The 21,908-nt window shown below is 41.7% G+C and overlaps 2 protein-coding genes across 10 annotated transcripts; one reads left to right on the plus strand and one right to left on the minus strand.

Moving 5' to 3' along the window:
- The first annotated feature begins 322 nt into the window (after nt 1-322).
- On the plus strand, nt 323-18,679 carry LOC118411599 (protein transport protein Sec31A-like). 9 transcript variants are annotated; one of them, XM_035814047.1, is made up of 29 exons: nt 323-523; nt 1,139-1,267; nt 1,485-1,728; nt 2,019-2,156; nt 2,531-2,671; nt 3,079-3,221; nt 3,638-3,749; nt 4,162-4,329; nt 4,696-4,821; nt 5,018-5,142; nt 5,387-5,498; nt 6,047-6,223; nt 6,379-6,441; nt 7,916-7,936; nt 8,683-8,815; nt 9,081-9,259; nt 9,569-9,695; nt 9,969-10,117; nt 10,415-10,585; nt 10,832-10,975; nt 11,341-11,782; nt 12,105-12,155; nt 12,548-12,600; nt 13,344-13,412; nt 14,494-14,640; nt 15,644-15,694; nt 16,415-16,531; nt 16,640-16,711; nt 17,109-18,679. In XM_035814047.1, exons 2-29 carry the CDS (start codon nt 1,155-1,157, stop codon nt 17,286-17,288), a joined length of 3,768 nt encoding a protein of 1,255 aa, XP_035669940.1. In that variant the 5' UTR covers nt 323-523; nt 1,139-1,154; the 3' UTR covers nt 17,289-18,679. The 9 variants fall into 9 exon arrangements, with proteins under 9 accessions (XP_035669940.1, XP_035669942.1, XP_035669941.1 ...); XM_035814049.1 differs by having other exon boundaries at nt 16,418-16,531; XM_035814048.1 differs by having other exon boundaries at nt 1,147-1,267.
- LOC118411601 (GDNF-inducible zinc finger protein 1-like) lies at nt 18,390-21,838 on the minus strand. The gene is made up of 3 exons (XM_035814057.1): nt 21,739-21,838; nt 19,996-21,438; nt 18,390-19,276 (listed from the first exon to the last, which is right to left on the minus strand). Exons 2-3 carry the CDS (start codon nt 21,428-21,430, stop codon nt 19,059-19,061), a joined length of 1,653 nt encoding a protein of 550 aa, XP_035669950.1. The 5' UTR covers nt 21,431-21,438; nt 21,739-21,838; the 3' UTR covers nt 18,390-19,058.
- Nucleotides 21,839-21,908: the final 70 nt, after the last annotated feature.

Below are 21,908 nucleotides of genomic sequence, written 5' to 3' on the forward strand. Positions count from 1 at the left end.
CCTTCATTCCACTTAAGGTGACCCAGCAATGGCTATATTATCAACATTCAAGAGGTAAAGCCTGATAAAAGCTTCTTGAGTAAAGAAAATAACAGGCAAGAATAACATTAAATATTTACTTGAGAAAATTACCTTGGGTCCCAGGACGTTGTCAATGTATGCAAGGAAAGCCTGCCTTGCCCTGTCTTGAACAATGACTGTTTGTGTGAACTGTGAAGTGAAGGAACCGTACTTTCAGTTCAGAAACACGAGGACACAGGATCTGTACTTTTCAAGTTTCAAACTTCGCGGGAATGTCATAGGTCAGCCGAGGTTGTTAACCCGGAAGCCCGGTGCACCCTGGGAAGGCCGACTGCCACGTTGGTGTTGGCGAGTCATCACATTACAGCTGGTACAATCTTAGATTTGGGTCAAAACCCGCACATTTCGGAAACTGGGACACTTATAAACCCGAAGCGCTCTAGATAAGACATAGAAGACTTCATAGCTACAAGATTTAGCTTGTTGGAGTGATTGTAGAAAGGTGAGTGAGGTTGAAGTTTAAGACCTGGCGTTGGGCGTCTGCAAGCAGACAAGTGTGAAGGTGGGAGGGGGGCAGTGGCAACGATACGTGGCACGGACACATCTGTTTGCCTTAGATACTAAGTGATGCGCTTTTTTGAGTTCCGTTTGACAGTATATCGTAGAATACGTCGGACAAAGCATTGTTTTTACATGTCACATGTGAACATGTTTACCAATATGCACTATCGAAGTGAAGATTTTTTTATCTGGCGTAAGTAGAACCCTACCAAGAAGTTCCTGTTACCGAAAAATTGTAGGAAACTTAACCAAAGCGCTTTATCAAGTGTATAGTGCAATGTGGAAAACCGCAGACTATGAATATTCACAAAAAACGTATTATAGCTTTTATAGGATATGTTTACATGTCAGACAACTGACATAATTACATGAAGTCCCGAACCTCAAGTTGATAAAGGATTATATATTCTTTGATGATAGGATAACAGCATAACTTGACTGATAGTGGTATACTGGAAGGGTGCAATCATTCTACAATAGCTGCCATCAAATATTCTTGAATTTGCATATCAAACATTCAGGTGCCTATGTAATTTGTTATTGCCTCTCTCCACAGTATCCCAGTTGTCACCATGAAGGTGAAGGATATAGAGCGGACAGCTAACCAGGCATGGAGCCCAGCAGAACACCACCCTGTGTACCTGGCAGCTGGGACAGCCGCACAGCAGCTGGATGCAACCTTCAGGTACAACCTTAGAACCTGCAGAAATCCACTCTGTCATTACTAATTTACTTATCACATAGACATAAATTGATTTTGGTTATTAGTATAGGACCAGCAGTCTCAGCACTGTTTTTAGGTGGGACACAGTTCCTAAATAGTTTGCCTACATATTGTATGGTATCAGTGCTGTATCTAGGCCAGACACAGTTGTTGAATAGTTTGGTTCTGTCTTATACAGCACCAGTGCTGCTCTAGAGATCTACCAGCTGAATCTTGGAGAGCCAGGACTACAGATGGAGCCTGTTGGGAGCATCACCACAGAGCACCGCTTCCACAAGCTGGTGTGGGGAGGGTACGGCATGGGCACAGATAACCTGCCATCGGGGGTCCTCGTGGGCGGTACTGATACAGGCAGCATTCATATCTACAACCCAGCCAAGCTGCTGAAGGGGGAGGATCCAGTGTTTGCTACAACAGAGAAGGTACAGTTTGTATAGATAGTTATGTGCTTACATGATGATATTAGGGTGCTTCTCCAGTAGTGTCAATTGTACCAATTTGCATGTGGCTGCTTGTGGTTTGTCTACAAAGATCAAGAATAAAGACAACAAAGTGATTCCAAGTTAGGTGATAACCTATCAATAATCATGATATGTCTGTATCAAACTGACCACAATGGTGAAATTTGCCTGTCAGAGTCTTTAGGACATAGAGGGTCTTTAGAGATTGTGATTTGTGTGTCATTAGGACTGACATTTCTGTTCTTCCCCAGCACTCTGGACCAGTGCGAGCCTTGGATGTTAACCCCTTCCAGAAGAACCTGTTAGCCTCGGGGGCCAACGACTCGGAGATCTTCATCTGGGATCTGTCCAACCTGGAGACGCCCATGACTCCTGGATCCAGTAATCTGGTGAGTTATCCCGATTTTCTCTTCTTTTGTCATCCTCTATTCACTGGCTTTATTGTCTTAATATGCTTCAGATTTACTGGTTACAAGGTGATTCACATGTGGCAATGATGTGTAAACAGATGGGTGAACAAAGTGAATAAATCAACAACTCAATAAGTAAATATTGTTCTTAAGTTACAAGTCACTGGTGCATCTGGTAAGTGCTAAGCAGAGAAATATATATCATTTTTTAAGTCTGTGACCCAGTCACAGCGGGTATTGCACCTGTGACCTCCTGGGTACAAAGCAAGCACTCTGCCATTGTGCTATTGTATCAGTGCAAAAAATATGTCACAACGGTGTCCTAACCTGAAGCTGTTTTGTGCCATGCCCAGCCCCTGGAGGATATCAGCTGTGTGGCATGGAACCAGCAGGTCCAGCACATCCTGGGCTCCTCCAACCCCACGGGCCGCTGTGTGGTTTGGGACCTCCGCAAGAACGAACCAATCATCAAAGTCAGCGACCACAGCAGCCGGGTAAGGACAGTCTCACTCATAGTCTTTGGAATTGGTCTATTTTCCAGCTCATTTGGCAGCATTTGTTTACGAGACAAAGGGTGTGACAATGTCCCATTCTTGTTTATGGCAAAAGAAACGAAAGGTGTAATTTATAAAACAACACAAAAGCATGCGTGCAAGTCTAATTATAGTCCACAGAAGACTGGACCCATCAAGGCACTGGGGACGCAAACAAAGAATTGTTTAAATACTTCATGCCCAGTAGGTTTGCCCAGTAACAAGTATCTTTGCAGCCTTCCAGCTTTTGTTAAGGAAATGAAGTACTCCAAAGTTTTTGGAGGTAGGACTAAAAATCCTTGTCTACAGGACCAACACCGTAAAACCTTTTGTTTCTTCAATGTATGATGACTTTTGTGTCTCCTCAGATCCGTTGCCAGGCTATAGCGTGGCACCCTGAGGTGGCGACCCAGCTAGTTCTGGCCTCAGAAGACGACCGTTCCCCTGTCATCCAGCTGTGGGACCTCCGCTTTGCAACATCTCCCCTCAAGGTGCTGGAGAACCACACCAGGTCAGAGAGCCATTGATTAATAACATTGATACTTTTAAATGTGCCAGAGAAAAGTACCTGTCAATGGTTTTATTTGCTGAAATCTTGACCAGGGCTGTCTCTAAAAATTTGTCGGTCCCACCTTTTGTTTTGGGGCCCATGCTGTTAATTTTCCCCATTAAATCTGTCATCTTTAGCTGACGAATATCCATTGTCACTAATTTCTTGTCTGGAAGTTTGACCTGCTGAAATTTTTTCAGTCCCAAGAAACAAATTTTCGTTCTGGGACAGAGAGATGTGTCCTGAAGACAGCCCTGGTTTTGATCAATTTTTGGTTGAACTTGTCCTTTCTGTCTATTTTCATCACCATAGTACACATATATCATGAGACTGTTGTTTAAGAGTGAATGTGTGACCTGAGTTGTTCCATGTTACAGAGGGATCCTGTCTGTAGCCTGGTGTCCCCAGGACCCTGACCTGCTCCTCAGCTGTGCTAAAGACAACAGGATCTTATGCTGGAACCCCAACAGTTCTGTTCCTGGTGGGGAGGTGAGTTATGGCTCCATTTGCACATAAGTGATCTGCATCTGTTTCAACACTGATAAAACTGCTGCATTGTTGAACTCTGGTCTTAAAAGACCACTTTGTTTTTCTTTCATGATATCTGCGTTTGAGTGCCAAAGCTGATGTACCCATCTTCTTAAGATAGATTGACATGTAGTGTCACCAAATAGCTGTTACTCAAGCAACTGGACATGATTTTGGAAACAATCAGATGTTTCAGGTAGCACCCACTACCTTTTGCCAGTGACGCTGAGCAGATCTGTTGAAGAGCAGATGGACTGATATGTAAAGCCACAGGAGTTGAAAACAAATTTCAGAAAGTCCAATAGGACTGGATGTTCAATTTCCTGGATGTCTACCCTTCATCAATGACACATACTGTCCTTCCTGTGCCCAGGTTGTGTATGAGCTGCCGACCAGTGACCAGTGGAGTTTTGATGTGAGGTGGTGCCCCAGGAACCCTGCTGTCATCTCCAGTGCCTCCTTTGATGGACACATCAGCATCTACTCCCTGATGGGAGGGGGTGTGGACACTCAGTCTGAGCAGCAGAGACAAGCCGATAAGGTAAAGGCTGCTAAAAGTCACCAGTCAAGGATGAGGGCTACATAGTACTCTACTTTGCTGGGGTTTTGCTCTGTTCTGTTTGTCTGGGTTTTATTTAAGTATGCTTCTATTGCTTACTAAGTGACATTAATAAGTTACTTTAGTCATCCTATGAGGCCAGCTTGGTACAAACTTTGCAAGATCTTGTGTTACTTCAGAGGATTGCAATAAGATTTCACAGACGTATCATTCATCAATGCTCCAGGATTCAATTGCATTATTAACCTACTTGTCTGACCTTCTCAACAAGGGATGGTTTACTTGTAAAAAGATGAAAAATTTTTATTGCTAGAGCTTTTTTGAAACTTAATATATTTACCATTTCAGATCTCCTCATCATTCCCTGGGAGTACATTTGGTGGCCCCGCCCCCCAGCCCCAGGCCCAACAACAACCCATGCCCCTGAAGAACCCCCCCAAATGGCTTAGGAGACCCGTGGGGGCCTCGTTCGCTGTGAGTACTTTCCTCTTGTCGATTTCTAATACATGCTCATAAAAGCATTTACCTTTGATAGCTTCCATGGTAGCCTGAATATCATGTAGTTTGCTTAATGATCGCCAGGTGGACACAAGTACCCTCAAATATTGTGGCTAGTCTGAGTAGTCACAAGTTTCAAAACTCACATGTCCTGCTTTTTTCTCTCCCGTAGTTTGGAGGCAAGCTTGTTACATTTGAAGATGTGAAGGCTCCCCAGCAGCAGCAGCAGCAGCAGCAGCCCCAGCCCAGGAGAGTGTTTGTTAGCCAGGTTATCACTGAACAGGAACTCATCAACAGGTAACAACTAATCAGGAGAAGGCAGTGTTGTTCAGCTGTGTTGTAAGTTTTCATAATGCACATGTACCAACTGTGTATCTGTTGTAATTCTGATTCAATCAACTACAATCAATTATTTTTATTGTTAAAACAGAAACATGACAATGGTCTGCTTGCTTGTAAGTGTTGCCCAGTCTTAGAGTTGTATATTGTAGTAATATTTCTAAAGATTTTAAAGATTTGCATATGCTGCCTTTTTTTCCAGATCCAATAACCTACAAACTGCTCTGAAGTCGGGACAATTTGGGGAGTTTTGTGACCAGAAAATCAAAGCAGCAGAGACAGAGTTTGACCAGAGTGTGTGGAGCTTCTTGAAGGTGTGTTTTTCTCATTGTCACATTTGTACTTTTCAACCTTTGTCATAGGCTGTCCCTGTAGCTCAATAGCAGACCTAGTTCCAATTAGTTGGTAACAGGAAGACACTGGTTCAAGTCTTGGGAAGGGCATTTTAGTTGGTGCTGTTTCAGAAAAATGGTAATGGGTTCCCATTTTTGAGAACTTGCGTTAAATGGGAAGGCAAAGCAATGCCTCCCTGTAAAGATATACCCTGCTCCTGAAGCAGCAAATAACCATGGTGGCCTATGTGCCACAAGGCAATATACAATGTCAACAACAACACAACAACCTTTGTCACAAGCATACATGTAGGATATGCAATAACAGCAAGGATTAAAACCCTGGAGTGGACTCTCTGGTCCACAGGCTGGACTGATCATGATGAATCACAAATACAGTTATGTTGTACTTAAGATCTCATCCTACACTATTCCATGCTTTAATGTTTATTTAGTCACATTTATCCTCTTGTTGTTGAAGAGAGTTCTCCAATTCAGTCTGCTCCACCACTGACTGCTACAATTTACAGGTGAATTTTGAGAGCGAGCCTCGCAGCCAGTACCTGAGACTGCTGGGATTCGATGCAAACGAGTTGGCCAATAAGGTTGCCGAGGCAACAGGACAAACATCACTACAAAACGGACATGCAGAGGAAGGGGTAGATCCCAAGGAACTAGCATCCAAGATGCAACTGTTAACTGTTGATGTAAGGAACGATAGATGTCTTTCTTCTGCCTCTCACATTTTAAATGCAACATTATTACAGTAAAAAATTGTGATACTGTTATGTACAAAATGTTGGTGTTTTTTATGTTGTTTGTGTTGTCATGGTGATTTATATAAATTTCTTAACTTGTACAGACTGCTGGTGATCAGAAGCTGACATCTAGTGCCCAGGGATCTCCTTCTGTCAACGAGGCAAGGGTAAGTAAGGCTCATGTACCCTTGTATTGTATCAAGTAAAATGACTCCACCACTCTAGACATTAGTTCCTATCCTTCTGTATAGGGCTTATTCACGTGACGTCATCACCCCTTGCTCCCGTGCGCCGCCATCTTGGGGTCCATGCGCTACAGTACAGCAATGTACAGCGTGGGTCTCCAAGTGTCCGAAGAAAGTGAAGTGGGTTGCACGATGTTTGACTATACAAAGAGTCTACAACCTTAAATCTTATTTTCACTACATAAATCGGGTGGAAATTACCCATTTTCCCATTATCAGTGAGGGAAAGTTTGACCCACTCCGGGTCCCCGCCTGTGCACGGCAACAGTGACAGTGGAGTATCAGTTGATAGTGAATTTTGTGGGTGAGCTGTGACGTTGTTGTTCACAGACACTGTGATAGCCATTATTAACGTTAAATGTTGTACTTTTGTTTCATAGAAATTCTTCACAGAAGCTGGGAATATGTTCTTCCTATCATTTCTTGGCTTCGCTGTTTGTGCGGCTCTATTTTGTCCTTCCTGCTTTAGTGGAAGGTAGCGACGGTCCATGTACATGTACTTGTGCCGGAGTAGGTACCCAGTCTACCGTCGTTGAAAGTTATCTGACCCCTCGTTTACTGTCTTGTTCAGATACAAAATTTGTACTAAACACATTCGTTCTGAAAATTCTACCAGTAAGATGAGCTCTACTTATGGCAGAAACCCACATTTGTTTCCGAGTCGTAGCACTAGTACATGACTTCGTTCCCGTCCCGGCTTTGCTTGTTTGTAACACCGTAACACGAGAAACGCGAAACTAACTGTTACCCGATGTGTGTAGGCTTTACCAGTGCTAGACCAACATCCCACCACAAGATAGCACATCCTGATTATGAACCTAAACGTTTTGAAGGGAAATCGTGCGTTGCATAAGAAATATTTTCAATTTTTACGGAGAGTTGCATAGCGAGCCGCTGTGAGCCGCGCTCTGAGTGGACCCCAAAATGGCCGACTTCGCTCTTTGCCATGGCGTCCGGAGGGTGGATCACGTGACTGAATAAGCCCTATACTATCTCTCTTTTTGACTTGTCTCTGTGTCTGCTTTTTGACGATAGGTCTGTACTGTTCCTGATAGTGTGTGCTTCTATATTCTCTTTAAAAATTATTGTAGTTGAAGTGATTTTAGGTGATCTTCCCAATACTCTTGTCTTTCATATCAAGTTCAGTGATATATCTGTCTCAGTTTATACCCATCCAAAAGTCTATCTCTGCTTGAAATGCAGTTTTAGTCCACTTGTCTAGTGCTTGTTTCCTTCCCTGTAGTGTGATGCATGATAGACTAGTGCTGTACTGTGAGATGTGATCTATCACTTTAATCTTGTGTCAGTACTGACAGCATGCCTCTTCTCTGTTCCCTGGTTGTCTATGTTTGTCTGTGTCTGTCCATGCCTCCCTACCTCCTGCCCAAAACAACAGGCCTTTACCTACAAAAGAAAGGTATGCATGAATAGATGAAGCTCAAAGACATTTGATTCCACATCAGGTTGCAGAGTTAGGTCACACTGATATGATTTGTTAGTTCTTGGAGTTTAAAAAATTATGCTGAACCTACCCTGTTGTAATGACCATCCTCAAACAGTTATTCAACCACTGGATATGATTTTGGAAATGGTCGTAAGTTTCAGACAGCAGCTGCTGTCTTTCATCATTGACACGGATGCTGTCTGAAACATCTGACCGTTTCCAAAAAGTCTAATTTTCATAAATGGTAATTTTCTGTCTAGAATGAAAACAAGATATACCTGAGAACCAAGAAAGATTAATTATTGTCATTGCTAACTTGTTCTTTGTTGCGGATAAAGCACACTAACTGAAAGTCCCACAAACAACCCTTTGATCATTTTTGTGATAATACTGTACTGTAAACTATGGAAATAATCTTAGTAAAGCAATCTTGATTTGTGACACATGCACGTATGATTTTAGCATCTTGAGCGAACATATAAGATGTTAGCAGTCTTAAGCTGTGACACATGTTTAGTTGTGACACACAATACATGCATTAGCAATTTTGACTTTTGTGCAACATTTGCTCTGTACTTGTTTTTGTGATTTTTGTGTACTATGTTATTATGTTTCTCTGACACATGGCAAAAAGTTCTACCTGTCTTTACTACTTTGAGGTGACCAATGTTATCCTGTAATTCTGTTGAAGATACTGATCTTGCCCTGTTGTGTGCCAGACCCCAGCAGAAGACAGCCCTGCAGCAGGTGCTGATGTGTTTGATACGATTGCTGCTCATGGTAAAGCCATCACCACAGAGTCTCAGGATGCCAGCAGGCCCGACTCCCCCTTCCAGATATCTGTAGATGAAGGTGGGTTTTCTGTCTGTTCATGGCTGATGCAAACATTGAAAAATTCACTGAGAGAAAAATGTAGAAATTCACAGTATTTTGCCTTGATGTTTCCTCAAGTGGCAGGGACAATTTGTTGCTCAATGTTTACATATCAGTCAGAATTTGACAATGTCTCTGGATATATATAAAGATAGGCTTTTTACATTTAGTTATTTTTAAAGATCTGTAATGGTGAATGTACAGTTGGTTTGTTACTGATAATTAAAGCTGTTCTTTATTTCAGATTGTGATGGTTTAATTTGTCGGGCACTGCTCACTGGTAATTTCGAGGCAGCCGTGGAGATGTGTCTCCATGACAACCGCCTGGCCGAGGCCCTCATTCTGTCTGTGTCAGGTGGTCCTGAACTCCTGGCTCAAACCCAGAAAAAATACTTCCAGAGATCACAAAGTAAAATTTCCAGGGTAAGTCCACTGCATGTTTCCCCTACTGTAACTATTGCTTCATCTGAATTTTTTATACCCATGTATTTGTTTTGCATAATTGTATATTATGTTTGTTACTCTCTATGTAAACAAATAAATTGACAACAGGTCAGAGTCACTGGGTGGTCCTTCATCAAGATAACAATGTGTAAGCACCTCCACTCCAACCTTTGGAAGATTGGGAATAACAGATGATTTACCAAATATTGTGTGTGAGTGCGTGCAAGTATCTTGGTCAGTGTTGAAGTTGTGAACTTTGATATAGAAAGCTGAAGTGTTTTGTTCCAGTTGTTGTCGTGTGTAGTGAACCGTAGCTGGGCAGACATTGTAGAGCACTGTAATCTGGAGAACTGGAAGGAGGCCCTGGCAGCTCTGCTCACGTACGCCAAACCTGAGGACTTCTCCTCTCTTTGTGGTATGTCAACAACAAACTTCTTACTCATGCTTTTTATCAAGTTCATTGATGATGGAGAGAGCATTTGGTCTTAATATTTGACTTAGTCTTCCAAATTTGAATGCTGTGAAAGTTTGCAATGATTATACATGTTTGTTTGCAGTTTTTGCCCTGACAAATGCACTGTAAACTAAAAAAAAACATTTTTGCCCTACCTTGAAATGAAAATGTTGCAAATATTTCTTCTTTAACAGTAGTCTAATGAAGTTGATTTCTTTAATGCTGCTGTTTTAGGCACCTTGGGGAGCCGTCTGGAAACGGAGCAAGATGGGCAGCTACAGGCTAACGCCTGCCTGACATATATCTGTGCTGGGAACGTGGACAAGATGGTCACCTGTTGGAACAAGATTACCAAGAATCCCAATTCACCGCTGGCTTTGGAGGTAATGTGTTATCTATATAAAGTGACACAAAATATGTATGTTTACCGGCTATGTTGTTCTTCATGTATCAACCTGTGGGAGAAAAGCTTTCTGGATTTGAATTGAAGTCCTTTTCTTTTTTTGTCATTTACCAGTAGTAGTTCAGAGAAAATTTGTTTTTTTTGTGCGTCTTTACTTGACTTGAGCTAAACAAAAGGCACCAATCATTAGTGCAACATTTCTTTTTAAAAACTCAAACCCTTACTGTTAATGATAAATGTGGTAATGTCCCTGTCTCCTTCCTTTGTTTTACACCAGGACCTTGTTGAGAAGGTGATGGTGCTGAGGAAGTCTATAGAGCTGACCCAGAAGCAGGCCCCACCGGTGTCAGGGGGAGTGTTGGCAGAGAAACTTTCCCAGTATGCCGAGCTGCTGGCTGCACAGGGCAGCCTGGCCACAGCTATGGAGTACCTGGGAGACTCTACTGAGGTGGGCACTGCAGTCCTCTAAGGCCACACCACATTGATTTGTTGTATGTAGAATGTGTACACAATACTTTATCCGAAAGTTGTTGAATGCCTAGCCCTCAAAAATGGGTTATATCATTAGGGTAATGTTACTTTAGGCCCCGTAATGTCCTTCATAATCTTGCTCATGTGCCCTACCTTACACTTCAGATAGGAAATATTGCTCAAGATAAGGTCAAGTAAATGAAGTATGACATGTGGTTTTCAGCCCACCATTGCCCAGCTGAGAGACAGACTTTACAGAGCACAGGGGGAGGCAATGGCGCCCAGACAGGCCCAGACTGTACAGAGACAGGCAGCCAGACCTGCAGGAGTGCAGCAGCAACAACAACAACAACATCAGTACAGACAGGTAAACTGGTTTCTTCATCACTGTATGCCTATTTATACCATAACATGATTTCATAGTTAACAAGGAAAGCAATATTTAAAGGGGAATAAAGTGAGGCAAATTGATGAAAGCCTATTTTTTGTTATAATTTCAGGCAAAAAGTCAGCATTTTATTTGAACAAAAGAGTCAGGAGAAGCTAAATTGAATGAATGTTATGTCTAAGTATTCATAATTACATGAAGTTCTGAACCCCAGGTTGTCCCATACATTGTCCCCTGCTTAGCTGAACAAGTCTTATTACTACTCCTTAAAAGTAATGAGAACAGTGATAGTTCTCCTGACATTGGCTCACAGTATTCACTAGATACATGTTCATCTCTTGCAGGTTGGTGTGACCACCACCACATCCAGTGCCAACTACTACCAGCCCAGCACGTATCCCTACGCCAGCCAGCAGCCCGCCCCAGCGCAGCAGCCCGCCTTCATGCCGGCCTCCCAGCAGGCACCAGCCCCGGCTCCTGCAGCGCCCTCTGGCGGCAACGCAAACATGTACACCCTGGGGGGCGCACAGAGGCCCAAGTACGCCCACTGGGGGGCAGAGATGGGAGGGTTTGGCACGACGCAGACGTACACGTCCATGCCGGCACAGCCGGGTGTACCACAGGGTACACCAGCTCCTTCCAGCCAGGCTCAGCCTCAGCCTACCCTGTTCACACCATCCACCATGGCTGCACCTTACAGTCAGACTCCAGGGGGACCGGCCTACTACCAACAGCCTCAACCTGCCCAGCAGCCTCCCGTACCACAGCCTATGCCTGCACAGCAAGGTACGTAAGGTTTACTTCATAATTTCTTTGATTTTACAACTTAAAAAGTAGTGCAAAGTGGGGAAAATATGTCCATTTTACTGTCATTGGTAGATCCTTTGTATTGCTTAAAGGTATGATAATTATGGTTTTGTTAGTGACTGTAGGGATACAGCTAGCTATAGGAAGACTTGTTCCTCCTTTCCTTCTGACTGTCTTACTTTGCCAAAGGTTGCACTATCAATTTGTGCACTTTTCCTTGCATTTTTAGTTTCACTTCTGGTCATAATGTTTTCTTTTTCCTTGGAGAAAACGTTGTTCCTTACTTTCTTACAAAACGTAGTTCCAAGCCAGTCGCAGAAATCTGGTGGGAACAGTGGGGACAGCAAACCTGGTACTTTTTCTTTTGTTAAAACAGCCCCCAACACCTAACACATGTGTGGCTAGTGTCTAACAAATCAATCCCTTCAACATGATCCTGTATAATCTTATTCACCATTGGTATCAGTATACAGTTCCATCCATATAGATACATTTCAGAATGCACTGCCTAATCAGTTGTGTCTTTGACTGACAAAAGGTTATCATTATCAGCATGATACTGGGGCACAATTAATGTATTATGCTGCCCAAATTCATAGATTATACAGTCAAAAATGTGGAAAGCGCTACAAAAAATCAATTTTTTACACAATCAGGCTCTAAACACAATGGTAAGCCAATGGTCTCCTGATTAGTCAGAGCCAAGGACTTCACTCACACAATGTTGGTTTCCTTCTTTTTCAGACAGACCGCAGGGCGCCTGGAACGACCCCCCAGCTGTCATCAGGGCCAGAAAGGTACAGACTCATTTTCACTGCTAGAACAAGTCATACCATAGCATTTACAAGTAGCCACAAACTTGTTCTACTACTAAAATACATGTTACATCGGCTGAGATTTATTATGCATGTGGTAGTAGTGGGTCCATTATTGTGTAATGTGAAGTAGTATGCATTATATACTTTTTTACTAAAATTAATATCTATCTAAATAAAACATCACACAATAAATTACCCCTATCTGAAAATAACACATTTTCTTTTTGGAGTTTAGGACTCCTTTAACATCAGTGTGATCATTATCACTGTCTGTTAGATAAAAGTTTGTCTTTTTATTTTATAGTTAGAAGGGCTACAGTGTTTGCAACAGTTAGAGAGTTTTACTACAAATGTTGTAGCTTTAGCATTATATTTCTCAGATAAGCTACAAGCATTGACACATGTATCATGTAATGCCCAATTGATACTAGGATGAAAATCAGTTTGTTGAATAATATTATGTATTTGCTTTTTTGTTAGGTAGGGGAGAAATTTTTCAATCTTAATTTCTTCGAATGTAAAGTACTCTATTTTTCATCATTGATTTCAAGTTCTCATTTTCTGTACTATGACCAAATTGATTTCAATTTAAGAACTAAATTTTCCAGTAAAGTATTGTCTAGGCCAGATTAGGTTAGAAGTAGTGATACCATGCTAGTACAGTCTACAGGCATCTTTGTTTGGGGATGACATTGACTGGTTGTCATCTTCCCCGTTTGTAGATATCTGGGTCCGACCATGGACACACGCCCATGTACATTGAAAGGCACTTACACTCCGGAAGACATAGGGTAGGAAGGGACTGGGGTCTTTGCTGGCACGTCTCAGGAAATGTCTTATGCATGCATCCTGACCACTTCTGTTCTTACATTCAGTAACTTACTACCTCTATTCTGTTAGCCTTAGTACTGGAACTATTGAAGGTCAGAGGATAGCATGTATGAGACAGAGCAGTGCTGTTTGGTGAGGTTGAGGTTCTTGTAGTGGCTGAGCTGATATATTGTTCTCCTCCTATAAGTACTTGCACTTGCATACATAATGCTTTTTCTTTCTCTGTAGTGGAGGATCTGATAACAGCTTCTGCCATGAATTCTGTTCATGACGCAGTTTTATTTTATGTTTTGAACTGTTCGCAAAGGAAAAATCTTCCTCTGATTCGTTCACCAATTCTCTTGTACATCCATCAGCATGTAAACAGTGAAGAATTTGACTGTTTTAAGTAGCGAAAGATCCTAAGCTTATCACTACACAGTCATGTACACTTGATGACTGGAATGGTGTATCTTTCCCTGAACACAATCAAGTTATCAAATTTTTCTCTTGCCTATTTGTTTGGATACAAAAATCCTTTGGGAAGCTTGTCAACACAAGTGCCAAAGTACTGTATCAAAGATCGACACCTTTGAATTCCTTATGTCAGAATTTGTGGTTGCACAGAGTGGTGGGTTCCTGCTTATTACATTTGTTTTCTGCCTGCCTTAACCTGGATGGGCAGTTTTTTCTCTCTGCATGACCAGTAATATGTAGAGTGCTTTATAGCTGTCTTTTAGGCAGCTAGTCTGGCAATGTTTTCGCTGCTGGGTTAACGCCTGTACTGACATACTCTGGAATGGTGTGTTTGTTTCTGCCATGTCACATTTACAACATATATTTAGCACCTTTTCAGCTTGTTTGTGGCAAAACACTGCAAGTGTCTAAGACCAGTGTACAGCAGTGAACATGGAATAGTCACTGCAACAACAACTGCACTGCCACTGGCTGCCAAATGTACTCCATATAACCTTCTGCTTTGCAGCTTCTTCATATGCTTGTAGATGGCAAGTATCTTGTAAGACTAAGATATACACCTTACTTTGATCTGTTTGTTGGCAGGATAAGCAGGAAGCCTACACACCCCCAGCCCCCATCACCTCCCCCATCCCCCTCCCCCCTGAGGAGCAGGCAGCGATGATGAACCAGGAGCCTCCAGGTGCACCCATCCCAGCAGCTGTCAACCAGCCACAAGCAGGTGCTCCACAGGTGAGAGAGATTGCCAGCTAGAATGGAAGTTAATTTGAGTGCGTAAATCATATTATGGAAAGCATTAAACTGCTTTACAGCTGAAAAATTGGATTGGACAGAATTTATGCCTGAATCAATGAGTTTTCTTCAGCTCTCTGACCTAATTGCTCTATCTGGACATGTATGAGGTCTAGCAATGGGCAAGGAGGTTCATTACAAAATTTCATTTTTGTCTAAAGAATCTTATATAACATCTTTATAAAACAGCAGATGTTTCTTCTGAATATGATGTTAAAATAGGATTTTTAGTTTTCACTTCTTGCTTTGTTTTTGAAAGATCGGTCCTTGTGAAGTTGTTAGGAAAAAAATTTTTTCATTCAATGACATGTATAATTGTATCTAGAACAAAATCAGATACAAAAGTAAAGGACATTGTGACTGATCTTTTCTACGTTGTCTAATCATCAGTTATGGTTTTTATATGAATCAACAGCTTTGACTTCACTTTATGTCTTATTTTGTATCATTGATTTGTACCCTCTATAGAAATCTTGTACACGTTTCTTACGTGTATATCTTTCACAAGACCAATACATGTACCAGAACACTTAGTTTGCACATGATTAACACGAATCATAAACTAATGCACAACTACATTTTCATCTCTTTTCTGTTTTGCTGTTTATGGTTTTCCTAGTATTAATTGTTTGTTAGTTTGTTTGTTTTTGTTTGCTTAGCATGAATCAGGATTTTTGCCCATATGGATTTTCTGTTCCTTGTAGAAGTTGGCAGAACTTGCCATCTTTTCTTTTGGCTTAGTGTCAAGCAATTGATTCTGCTATAGCCCGTAAGCCTCACAATATACTGTAGTCCAAATGTCACTAGCATGTGACATTAATACCTTACTAAAGCAAAGATATGCTTATTGTCAGAATTGCATCTGGAAAAACAAAACATCTTGAATACTAGAAATGGGCAAATGACCTGCTTTCCCCGACTTAACTGGATGTCTGCTTTGCAGTTTAACTATGGCCAATCTTACGCTGCTCCACCCATCTCCAATGTGCAACAGGTTTGTGCCTTCGTAGTTTGTCTCCCACTTTAGTAGTCGCTATTCTACACTTCTACTGTTTTATTCACAAATCTTCTTTTGAGGCAAATCTTCCTCATTTCATGGGTGAACTCTTATTTACATATCACATGTCCAAATGTGTACTAGTATGTGTATGTGTATGTGTACATGTACGTGTATGTGTATGTGTCCAAATGTGTACTAGTATGTGTACGTGTATGTGTACATGTACGTGTATGTGTATGTGTCCAAATGTGTACTAGTATGTGTACGTGTATGTGTACATGTACGTGTATGTGTATGTGTCCAAATGTGTACTAGTATGTGTGCGTGTACGTGTACATGTACGTGTACGTGTATGCTAAGGTTTTGGAACCCCCACCCATGTTCAACCCCTTTGCAGTTAATAACCCTCCACAAAAAACTTTTCAAATACCCTTAGCATATACATGTACATGTCACTAACTTTGAATAGATTTGAACAAGACCATAATCATCACATGCATGCAGTTCTGATACATTTATATTTGATCTTGATTGGTTGTGGGAGTTCTATCTGCTTAGTTAAAACAGTGAGATCTTGAAAATGAATGTTCCTCCTTACAATATTCTGAACATTAACCACTAAGTATAGACATCTGTTGAGCACATTGTCCCTCTGAAATTAACACTGTTGGTCTTGGCTCTGGTGCTGATAAGAATGACCATGTATCATTCCAGCAGTCCTCTGCACCCACCACCCCTAAAGAGAAAGGCCCCATCCCAGCTGAACACCAGGAGTTAGCACAGAGTCTGGACTCTCTACTACAGAGGTGTATGTCAACTGCCTCTCATCCGGTATGTGCAGGGATAGGACAACATGGCATTTATGTTCATTTCTCTTTTTATCCAAGGTAGATTGGTTTAATGTTTGGATGTACATGTAAGTATGTTGTTGTTTTTCAGCAAACCAAGAGAAAACTGGAGGATGTTAGCAGGAGACTAGAAGCCTTGTATGACAAGCTGAGAGACAATAGTGTAAGTACACTGCTCATGTGGTGTTTGTATGATATATGAATTATGGTGTTGTTGTCTATGGTTAAACCAAAGTTGCAAGAATGAACTATACTACCAAGACTTACAGCTAATAGGTACAGATGATATACCTTCCCTGTAGTTTTCATAACCACCACAAGTCTGTACTTTGGTAATTTACAGCATCTTTTGAAAAGTTAAGTTGCAGTTTGACACTTTAAATGCCAAGGCTTAATTTGCCCCAAACACATTTTTCTTGTCTGGCATTGACCCTAATAATATCTTGTTGACTTTCCTGTACATGTGCTAGTTTCCATGATCATTATCACCATTTAGCTGATATTATGTCTACCTGAAACAATCAGAGATAACAGAATACCATTGGGATGTTTGTCTACAGTTACCAGCTAATATCCTGACCAGTCTACACCAGCTATCCCAGGCCTGTTCCCAGCACAACTACCAGGCAGGACTCAACATCCACACACAGATGATCCAGGCCAGCAACTTCTCTCAAATCAGCTCCTTCATGACCGGCCTGAAAGTACTCATGCAAGTGGCCACTCAACAGGGCGTTTAACCTTCACGAGTAATGACGTGAAAGTTGATAGATGTTGGTTAAGGAGATTGTAGAAGGCTGGCTCCAACACCAAACTAAAAGGTTGGATTATTGCTCCAGTTCTTCTCAGTGTAGAACAGGCTTTCTTGCACGTATGGTTCACTACTGGCAAGTCCTAGAAGAAAGGAGTCATTTTGCCAAGAAAGACTATAAAACTTGTCTAACTCCTTGCTTCATTTATCTGTTGTTATAAGAAAGCCTCTTTCATCCTAATTCTGGTCTAGTATATTGTCTGCACAGCTAAATTTTTCTTTCCTGTACTGGCAAAAAATTGTGTTTTGTTCATATTCTGTAACAGCAACAGATGAAAGGGGCATTAGTATTGGTAGAGTTTCTTGCAAATGTTGTACAGAGTCAAGGGGAAAATATGAATATATGTACCATAGTGAATGCCTACATAAATGTTCACGACAATGTTAGAAATTTGAAGGTTTCATGACACATATAATGACTCCCTGCCCCCTGCAATTTTATCACTTCTCTGTGTTGTTGCCCATGTAAACTTAAAGAATGCAGTATCTGATTCGGAATGACTTGTTGAGCAGTCATAAATGGCAAACATTTACTAGAATTTGTAGAAATTATGTAAGGTAAGAAGAGTTGTCCTTCACTACTGATTTCAACAGGAATATATGATTCCAAAAATTCACATTGACTATTCAGTGGATTTGTTAAAATTAAATGCATAAGCATAAGTAGGAAATGGCTTTAAAGGAACATAACCCTATTCAAACTAGTGTTGACTTACAGATTGTACTGCCTTTGAGAGGTCATATTTCAATGCAAATCATCCAAGTCTGTCCAAAAGCAACACATTTAGGCATACATTTATGGAGAATACCATCTCTGAAGTGCAGTTTAAAATGTTGAAATATTGTGACATTTTCAAGATAGAAGTATCCTGTGGCTGATTTGTTAAGGAAATGTTTTTGTTAGTGTAAGTGAAACTGTTTAAACATTGCAGATTTTATCAAAACTCCTGTACTAATAATGTTTTTCTTGGGATGTATTTGAAGTCTGGAAAGAGGACACTGAAAAGGAAAACAAGTTTCTGCACAAAAGTGGATGCTATTTATTGATATATTTGCTGTTGATACATAATATGTGCGATATTGTCTGGGTCTGAAGAGATTCATACCCATCTGTTTTTATTTTTGAGACTTATGATTCATATGTTGTAATAAAGCTGATGTAGTATGCAAAAATATGTTGTGACTAATACTAATAGTGTAGATTTCTGCAATGTACAATATATCATGACAAGTTTAAGTACTAAATATTATCATTTGATGCTAGTATGCTCGATCTACTAACATTGACAATGAAGAAATAAATGTGCTGTTCTTAAGAAATGAAAAAGTGACATGCTTTGATTTCTTAGTATTCCTTTTCCTCCCTAGATATGTAAGTTAAGTTTGTCCATGAACACATTGCAGCTACCACAAACTACTTAAATAGCACCATGCTTCATCTAAGTAGAGGATGCATACCTATAATTTCTTCATATAATTTTTTTACATAAACACAAATGTAAGCTCTTGTTGTAATAGATTGTATTATCTGTTAGAAAAGCATTATATCTTATCCATTTCATCTGTGGGGATGGGGGTTGATAGGACGATGTTGACTGGCTGGTATGTTGCCTTCAAGTAGAAGAGCCTAGTGTGGCGGAATTCGAACACATGGTCTTAAACTCCATAATCACACACACGGCATGCTACATCAATGGTCCTATTTAGGATTGCTTGTTGTGGGCATGCCATTCTCCATGTTGAAGAACCTGGTGTGGCGCTGCATGTGTTTCTTCAGGGTGAACATGCGGGTGAACCTGTGGCCGCACACCTCACACCCAAACGGCCGCTCACCCGTGTGGATACGCAAGTGAGCCTTCAGGTTTCCCTTCAGGGCAAAGCGTGCACCACACTCCGGACACTGGAATGGCTTCTCACCTACAAATAAAGAAGACAGAATAAAGGAAATGAAGACTGTGAATGTGATACACCAATCAAACATTACTAGTATACATATGAAGCCTTACCAGAATGAAGAAGGAAATTCCCCTCCTTAACGTTTCGTCGTTTCCAGAGGTTATTATTCAAACTACATAGTACATACGTGTTCATCACAAGCAATAAAAAAATTCAGAAGTAAAACATAATTGGCCTGCATGGCCATTTGTAAAGCTGGCTGTATTGAAAACTTTGATCATGAGCCTTCTTGATGTTACCTTTTTCTCTTTTAGAACACCACTCTGAATGCAATGTATTGTACATCAAATCATCTACATGTTTGAATGGCATTCCTGGCAAACTGCCTCAATGTGTAACACCAGGTTTGTACTAAAGAGTGCATTGCTTAGCTGCATATCTCTAATATTTCTGCTCACACCTGCATGGACCCCTTCTTTTCAATAAGTGACTGTGTGATCATGGCTCTAACATTATTAAGGTCCTATCCGGGGGATGTCCCTAACCGAAGCTGCTCATCTATGCCTAAGTCAAGTAAGGAAATAGATATGCAGTACTATAAATCTCAAGGACACAACATGATGACCTACAAGGGATTTGAACTAAGTATCTCAAGGTTCTGAGTCTGCAACCCTAACCATCATGCCACATGTACACACTGCACCAGGACTATGACTACAAATATCAGTGGATGTACGTACCGGTGTGTGTCCTCATGTGGTTGACCAGATGGTTCTCGTAGAAGAAGCGTGCATTACAGACACTACAGGCAAACTCCTTCTGCTGCATGTGCATGCGCAGGTGCTGCATGATGTTCCTCTTGTGGCAGAACTTGGTGGAACAGAAGCAGCACTGGTACATCTTCTGCCCCGGGTGGTTGTACTGGATGTGGATGTCCAGGTCCTTCTGGCTGGGGGACGTCATGCCGCAGATCTTACAGAGGTGTGGCGGGTTGTCGCCGCGGTGACTCTTCACATGGCGCCATAGTTCAAAAACTCCAGAGAACTTATCGTAGCAGAACGGACACTGCACATCTGAGCTTGGCATTGCGCTAGTGTCCAAGTTCCCTGGTTGTGGCAATCTGCAAGCACCTGGCCCTGCTGACCAGGCCTGACTAGTGTTGGAGCTCCCCTGCCTGCAGGTTGGCATGGTAACGGCCACGGGATGGACTTCTGAGCTGGAGTCTGAATGGAGTGGGCTTTCCCACGATGCACTGCTGGGTGAAGTCTCCAGGTGATGTCCCATGTCCATCGTCTGTTCGGACATGACCAGAGGGTTTGCACCCTGATTCAGTGGTGCCGGAAACTCTTTCTCGCTTCCGCCTGAGGCTTGGCTTAGCAACACAGCGTTCTCTTGTGATGATGACAGAGTACCAGCTTCAGGGACATGGTCCCCTGATGTGTCCTCGGACTTGATGACCACATCCATGCCGTCTGTCTGTACGTCATCTTGAGAATGGCCTCCATCACTGCTGGTGTTCATCCCACTCTCTCTATCCATGCTGTAATCAGGGCCCATGCTCGGGGAGATTGCCCTTCTAGGAACCACAGTACACTTTCTACGTAAGGCTCCCACCAGGCTAGCTGGACCAGCCTCCACGTTCACAGTCATCCTCAGATCAGCTGTTCCTCTAGGTTGGTTTATCTGTGAGAGTTGCAGAGGTTCAATGCTAACAGAGCTTTGACCATCTGTTCTTTGTACTTGGGTGCTAGCTGATGCAGTCTGCTCCAGTCTATTGGCTTGTAGCTTTTCTTTGACAAAATTACAACAAACTGTCACGATGTTGTGCATCTGTAGCAAGCTGGCTGTTTGTAGCACATCGGTTACATTGCTCTCCTGTAACAAGAGTCTACCTGAATACATGAACTCAATTATGCTCACAAAACTCTCCACACTGATGTCATGAAGCTCAACCCTACTGGAGTCCTTGTTGATGGTAAAGTATTGGTTGAAGAAGTTGCTGTTAGCGGCCAGGATTGCCTTGTGTGCTTGAAACTGCTGTCCATTGACAATGACTTGGGCATCGCAGAACTGTTCCTCCAATCGTTGCTGCATCAGAATGGAGAACACATCCCTAAAGTACCCTGGGGGTTGATGGACCAAGGAACCTCTGCTACTACTACTTCCAGCCATCATAAGAAATGCTGTACAAACAGTGGGAGAAAAAGGAAATGTTGGTTTAATGACAAATTATGCTTGTTTAGATCTTTTCTCAACATCAGACAGCTGCCTTATAATACATGTAACGTTATATCTATCTATAACGTTATATGGATGGAAGATATTCCTACACGATTTGCATAACGCAAGGACGTTATATGAGGCCTCCCATCCCCAAATTATAATTCCAGTACCCAGCCAACTGCCCCATTGTGGCAAAATAAATGAATTCCTATGTATAAGTTTTCTTTTAGTAATACGCCATCTGTGTGAGTATAACTCACCTGTATGTCAAAAAATGACATGAAAATGCTATGTACAGAACTTGCAACAATGTGTTGTAAGCGCTACCGGAAATAGAAAATGACTGGAGTCTACCACAATGAGAACTTATAGGGGATGCCGTTCCGAGTGCTACTTGTATTTTGCACAATACAAAAATAATAATGGAAGT

This window comes from Branchiostoma floridae, chromosome 3 (assembly GCF_000003815.2).
Source record: "Branchiostoma floridae strain S238N-H82 chromosome 3, Bfl_VNyyK, whole genome shotgun sequence".
Classification (NCBI taxonomy): domain Eukaryota; kingdom Metazoa; phylum Chordata; class Leptocardii; order Amphioxiformes; family Branchiostomatidae; genus Branchiostoma; species Branchiostoma floridae.

Bases quoted from the DNA above. Each gene is read 5' to 3' on its own strand.
- LOC118411599 (XM_035814047.1), top strand. From the start codon at position 1,155: ATGAAGGTGAAGGATATAGAGCGGACAGCTAACCAGGCATGGAGCCCA. The intron at 1,729-2,018 runs GTACAGTTTGTA...GTTCTTCCCCAG, and splicing joins TGTTTGCTACAACAGAGAAG to CACTCTGGACCAGTGCGAGC. The intron at 4,330-4,695 runs GTAAAGGCTGCT...TTACCATTTCAG, and splicing joins AGCAGAGACAAGCCGATAAG to ATCTCCTCATCATTCCCTGG.
- LOC118411601 (XM_035814057.1), bottom strand. From the start codon at position 21,430: ATGATGGCTGGAAGTAGTAGTAGCAGAGGTTCCTTGGTCCATCAACCC. The intron at 19,277-19,995 runs GTACGTACATCC...CTTTATTTGTAG, and splicing joins CCACATGAGGACACACACCG to GTGAGAAGCCATTCCAGTGT.